General features: G+C 50.7%; 1 protein-coding gene across 1 annotated transcript; it reads right to left on the bottom strand.

The window, feature by feature from the left end:
• Window positions 1–1,353: 1,353 nt before the first annotated feature.
• Window positions 1,354–5,867, bottom strand: LOC126547955 (uncharacterized). The gene is made up of 2 exons (XM_050196019.1): window positions 5,844–5,867; window positions 1,354–2,235 (listed from the first exon to the last, which is right to left on the bottom strand). The coding sequence occupies exons 1-2, from the start codon at window positions 5,865–5,867 to the stop codon at window positions 1,354–1,356; spliced, it is 906 nt and encodes a 301-aa protein (XP_050051976.1).
• Window positions 5,868–6,294: the final 427 nt, after the last annotated feature.

Below are 6,294 nucleotides of genomic sequence, written 5' to 3'. Positions count from 1 at the left end.
GTGCGAAAAGTGCCTACAGGTGAGATGAATGCGGCATAGCGGCTGGCACTTTCTGAAAGGGAAACTTGCCAGTACGCCCGCACGAGATCTATAGTTGAAATGTATTTAGCAGCGCAAACTCTTTCAATTCGTTCCTCAATGTTGGGTATTGGGTACAGCTGACTCCTAGTGATGGTATTTAACTTCCTGTAGTCAACACACGGACGAGGGTCCTTGTTAGGGGTTTCTACCAGTATTAGCGGTGACGTGTACTCACTCTCAGCGTGCTCAATAATTCCCAACTCTAGCATGCGCTGAATCTCTGCCTCCATAATTTCTCTCTGTCTTGGAGACACCCTGTAAGGCTTTGATCTTACGGGTTCGGTTGATGTCAGCTCTATTTCATGCGTTATTAGTTCGGTTCTACCTGGCCGATCGCTGAACCTGTCGATATATTCCCCTAACACCCCTTTTAGCTCATCTAGCTGCTCGGGTATTAGAGCGCGCGAGCTTACCGAGTGTTCTGCTACTTCTTCTATGCCGATTTCAGAGTTGGAGGTTGCCCTATACTCCTTAAACTTGGTACTAGTGCCATCCTGCTCTTTGATGGTATAGTTAACGACTCCGCTCCGCTCTACATACGGCTTCATCAAATTGCAGTGATATATCCTCACGTCCTTCCTGCGACCGGGCGTTTTCAGAGCATAGTTAGTATATGAAAGTTTGTGCAACACTTTAACAGGCCCGTCCCAGTGAACTTCAAGCTTGTTCTTTCTTGAAGGTTTGAGGATCATTACGTGGTCTCCGGCATTGAACGTACGAAGCCTCGCATTCTTGTCGTAATAGAATTTGGCGTTCTTTTGCGCCTCTCCTATGTTCTTTTGGACTAGTTCTTGGGTTGCGCTTAGCCGTTCCAGCAAATCTAGCGCGTATTCAACCCCTGTTGGACTCTCTCCTCTTTCTTCCCACATCTCTCTTAACATTATCAGTGGAGAACGGAGTGTCCTCCCATACACTAGTTCTGCTGGCGAGAACACTCTAGCCTCATGTGGAACCGTTCGCAAAGCAAACAATGTTGCCGGCAGACAGTTCTCCCAGTCCTTCTTGTGCTCGTAACAGAGCGCACGCAAAACTCGCTTAAGCACCGAATGCCACCTCTCTACACTGTGTGTGTGAAGTGATTTTTAAAGAGAAATGGAAGAGATAAGTGCAGTGCCGTAACTGTCTCTCACAGGAGGACACCTCAACAGCACTGCACGGGGAAGGGGTATGGGGAGAAAAAGATGAAGGAGATAGAGACCGGAAGTAAAAAGGAGAGAGAGACCGGAATAGTAAAAAAAAAGAAAGGACAATGTAGCTAAGCGTTTGCGGGGCCTACAGCCGCGCTCTGAGGTGCGTTGCTTCACGGAATTCGATCAATGCCGAAAATGCACGCTCGGTGATGGAACTGTGAGCATTGGGGAAGAGTAGGCACTGCAGGGTGGTGGATGGCAAGCCACATCGGTGGTAGGAGGCGTACAGAGCCTCCCTCTCGGTCCCGAAGGCCGGGCAGTGACGCAGAAGATGCTCCAGTGTCTCCACGCCGTCGCAGCTACCGCACACGGGGCTGCCGGTTCCCGTGAGTCTGTGTGTGCGCGCCGCTGTTTTGTAGCAGCCGATGCGCAGGCGGAGAAGGAAGGCGCAGTCACCTCGACAGAGGCCCGCACGCGGGAGCAGGCGCGGGTGCGTTCCCGCCGCGACGCGCCGATCGGGGTGTTTAGCAGTGAGGCTGCGCAGAACCGCTGTCTTGGCCGCGTCGAAGCTCGTCACCAAGTGGGTGAGGGGAAAGCGCTCACCGTGCGCCACTTTGGCAAGGGAGTCTGCCTCCTCGTTGCATGGCAATCCGATGTGTGCGGGTATCCATTGGAGCGCCAGGTCGCAGCCTTGATTGACGATGTGTCGCAGCTTGCAGCCAACTCGAACAACAAGGGGCACTCCGGCGTAGTCCCTGGCCAACATGCAAAGCGCCGCACGAGAGTCAGTAAGAATGGCCGCTGAGACAATGTTCGGATGTTCCAAAAGGAGGTTGGCAGCGAGATCGATGGCGGCAAGTTCGGCCACTGTCGACGACACGGCAAAGCGCCGTCGGCACTGGCGCGTTTCCGAGATGCCCGGTGCCGTGCAAGCCGCAGCACCGGACCCGTCCAGCGTCACCGAGCCATCTGAGTAGACGAGTTGTCGTCCTGCCAGTCGCTCGTGCGGTAGGGAGGCGGTCTCCTGTTTGACTGAGGGTGATAGACAGAACTGTGTATTAACTTTACCCCGCACTTTTGCAAGAATATGGAAGTCAGTGCGCTGGTCAATACTGACCCTTGATCCGCCTGAATTTCGGCTGGAAACCCAACTCGTGCAAACACTGTCAAAAGCGCGTCTACTACTTCGGTGGAGCTGAGCTCTTTCTGAGGGATTGCGTCTGGAAACTTTGTAGCCGGACACAGCATGGTAAACAAGTACCTGTAACCCGATTTTGTTTTTGGCAGAGGCCCTACCGTGTCTATCACAAGTCGTCTGAAAGGTTCTGTTATTAAGGGCACTACCTTTAGTGGAGCTTTCCATGTCTCTCCTGGTTTACCCGAGCGCTGGCAGGCGTCGCATGATCTTACAAAGTTTTCTACGTCTTTGAAACAACCAGGCCAGTAGTATTCCATAAGCAATCTTTCCTTTGATTTGTTTATGCCTAGGTGGCCGGACCACCCATTTCCATGACAGAGACTCAAAAGAGAGAGAGAGAGAGATGCAAATGAGAGGAAGGCAGGGAGGTTAACCAGACCTAAAACGTCCGGTTTGCTACCCTGCACTAGGGGAAGGGAAAGCGGAAAGAAGAGCGTGACAAAAATGAAAGCGTAAGAAAAAAATTATGAAAAGGGACGAAATGGGGTCATTATAGTCTTTCTAATAGGCCACTGTCACGTAGAAAAGTCAACAGAGCCTTGACCGACTTTTGCTGCGACGACAGTTCATGTCGGCATTCCAAAACTGACTGTTCTGAAAGTGGCCTGTCGTCAAGGCGTGCCAGCGCGGTCGCTAGTGACAGCCGGTGCACGCTGTATCGGGGACAGTGGCAAAGCACGTGTTCGATAGTCTCTTCGCCGCCGCAGTGTCTGCAAGCCGCGCTGTCGTCCATACCGACTCGGAAGGCGAAGGATCTTGTGTAGGCGACACCAAGCCACAGTCGGCAAAGTACTGCTGTTTCGAGTCGAGAGAGTCCAGGTGGGGGTCGAAGTCGAAGGGATGGGTCCAGTCGGTGTAGACGTGTATGCTTTAAGCTGGGTGTGTTCAATAAAGTTTTGATGGCTTCATTTGCAAGCACACGAATTTTCGTTGCAGCGTCTGTTCTTGAGAATGGAATGGAGTCTTGCAAGCCCTCCTCGTGTGCAGATCGTGCTGCTGCGTCGGCATGTTCATTGCCCATTATGCCACAGTGGCTTGGAATCCACTGCAACGTGATGTCGTGTCCTTGCTCGACGAGGTGGTGAAGCAGCAGTCTGATTTCCATAACTAGTGGTTCGTGGGGTCCTCGGCGTAAGGCAGAAACCAAACAATGAAGAGCAGCCTTGGAGTCAGTGAACACGCTCCATTTCCTGGGTAGTTCTTCAGAAATTACACGAAGTGCACACCGAATAGCAGCAAGCTCCGCGGCAGTCGATGTAGTCTGGTGAGATAGTCGAATCTTTATGGTGGAAGGTTTTGCAGGAAAGATCACCGATCCTGCAGACCGATTCACCGTGGTTGAAGCGTCAGTATAAAGATGATGATGCTCGTTGCACGTCTCATACAGCAAGAGCAGTGAAAGCTGCTTGAGTGCTGGAGACGAGAGTTGGGCTTTTGTTCGTATTCCTGGTACCACTAGTCGAACATTTGCTTGAGCCAAGCACCATGGTGGAAACGGAACTTTCGCTGGAGCTGTATAACCTGATGGAAGGTATGCACGATAAGGCAGGACTGTTTCACAAAAGGAAGCACGTGGTCGATCCTCTGGCAGTGAGGCCAGATGATGGGCAGGGGCTCGAGCAAGGTGTCTTACGTGTGCTCTGAGCGCTTCCATGACTATATGGGTCTTGGCTGGGAAATCGTGTGCAATGGCAATCGTTTCAGCCGTTGACGAACACCGCGGCAATCCAAGACACACTCTAAGTGCATGGGCCTGGACGCTTTCGAGTGTACGGATATTACTTCTGCAGGTGTTGGCAGACTCAAAAGGTCCTCCCCATACTTAGTAGGTACGACTAACTGATCTAAAATCCCACCCTTTCGATCTCTGCAGTGCCGATACAACAATCCACCTCTCTCATGTGTCGTCCCGTTGCGCCTAGCAATGCCTTCTTTGGCTGTGTGATGTAATTTAGCTAAGCTCTCATCATTCTTTTGCTCGGCTTCCAATGACTCCCTATCCACACGTAAGAGCTGATCAAATTTCTTTGAGGCCGGTGATAATAACGACCCTGTCTCACTAGGGAGTGCGTCAGCTCGCTCTTCCTGCAGGCTTGAACTTTGACACTCTAGTGCTACGCTCTCAATGAGCTGGTCAGCTGGCAGGCTCTCCTCGACTGATTTTTCATCCCTCAAGCCTAGCTCGGACTCGGATATTGAAGCTATCCCCTTTTCTGCTTCTGCTGGAGCAGCGTGTGCATTTTCAGGCGAAAGCGACGCGATTTTACGAGCTTGGCCGCGGGTCAATGTCTGTACTACGCCCTCTCCCAGTTTAAGCCCTTTTTCACGCAGTAACTGATTTGAACGATTCGAAAAGATGTAAGGGTACTGCAGTGACAAAAATTTGGAAACTGCAGCCTCGGTCTCTAGGTGCCAGAATGGTCCACAGATTTTGACTGTGGCCATGGGCAGACATACGCTGTGTTCTTCTACAACATGTTTGATCCACGCTACTTCTCCGGTGAAGTCATCTACCGTCACGTAAGACGGATGGACAATGTCCATCGTGGCGGCACTGTCTCTTAGCACTCGGCATGGTTTGCCAGTAACTTGCAGGTCGTGCAGATAGGAGCTTAAAAGTTCCATATTCTCGTCTTTTTCCTCCACGTAGGAGAAAACTACGCTAGGCTTCCCGCAGTCTACAGCTATATGTCCCAGTTTGTTGCATTTATAACAGTGGATCGTCCTAAAAGATTCGAATTTTCTTTTCTGTTCCTTTTGTGCGGTTTCCCCGTTAAGTTTCTCCTCGCTCTATTCTGCGGGCTTTTCCTCCACGTCTACAGGCTCCGATCGTCTAGTTTGCGAACCCTTTTTGAACGGAAATGGTTTCCGCGGTCCATTTCGACCATCCCAATTTCCGTCCTCGGCGTTCAACTTTCTACGGGTTGCGTACTCTTCGGCTAATTCAGTCGCCCTTTCCACAGTGTTTACATTCCCTCTGTCTTGCACCCACAGTTTCACAGCTTGGGGGATGGTTTTGTAAAACTGCTCTAGACACATGCATTTTATGATCATATCTCTGCTGTCATACACTTCCGCGCTTTTCAGCCACTCGACTAGGTTGGCCTTTAAGCCGTATGCAAACTCCGGATACCCCTCGCTATCTTTCTTGCCTGTGCTTCTAAACCTTTGCCAAAAAGCTTCGGCTGAAAGGCGGTATTTCCTCAGGAGACTAGCCTTAACTTCTGCATAATCATATGCATCCTGTGCACTCAGTCTGGCGATTACTTCCGCCGCCTCACACGGCAACATAGACGGCAACCGCTGTGGCCGTGTACTCGGGCCGAAGTTCATCTTCTCGCAAGTCCTTTCAAAATTGCTTAGGAACAAGCCTATGTCGGTCCCGACCTCAAATGGCTTTAATAGCCTGTCCATGCGGTATGATGCTGCCTCACTTGATCGTCCCAGAGCCCCTGCATTTGCTTGAGAGAACTCCAAACGTTTGCTTTCAACTTCAAGTTGCATTTTTCTTAACTCACGTTCCTCTCTCTCTCTCTCTGTCCTGTTCTTCTCTTTTTGTCAGAAGTTCCAACGCCATTTCAATTTCTTCCTCACTGGCCTGGTCGGAAATTAGCTGCAATAATTCCGATTTTAGCATTTCCTTGCGTACATCTAGGCCCAGTTCCTCACCAACAATAAAAAATTCGTTTCTCAGCAGTCTCCTTAACTCCAGATTGCTGCGTTACTGCCTTGATCCTGCTCGCTAAATCTAGCTAGGAAAACACAACCTAGCTAACACTCAACAATCTAGCTTCCCTACTGTTCTAAACAGAACAACCACAAAGTGAAGCCTAGAGAGTCAAAGCAAGAACCAAGCACTCACCGCAGTCACAGCACCACGTCGCA

This window comes from Dermacentor andersoni, chromosome 1, assembly GCF_023375885.2.
Source record: "Dermacentor andersoni chromosome 1, qqDerAnde1_hic_scaffold, whole genome shotgun sequence".
NCBI classification, from domain to species: domain Eukaryota; kingdom Metazoa; phylum Arthropoda; class Arachnida; order Ixodida; family Ixodidae; genus Dermacentor; species Dermacentor andersoni.
Note: the sequence above shows the minus strand (reverse complement) of the source record. Positions and strands in the feature narration are given on the sequence as shown.

Excerpts from the sequence above, each read along its gene's own strand:
- LOC126547955 (XM_050196019.1), bottom strand. The coding sequence starts at position 5,867 with ATGCAGGGGCTCTGGGACGATCAA. Across the intron at positions 2,236-5,843 it reads AGGGGCTCTGGGACGATCAA|GAGACCGCCTCCCTACCGCA; the intron begins GTGAGGCAGCAT and ends TCAGTCAAACAG.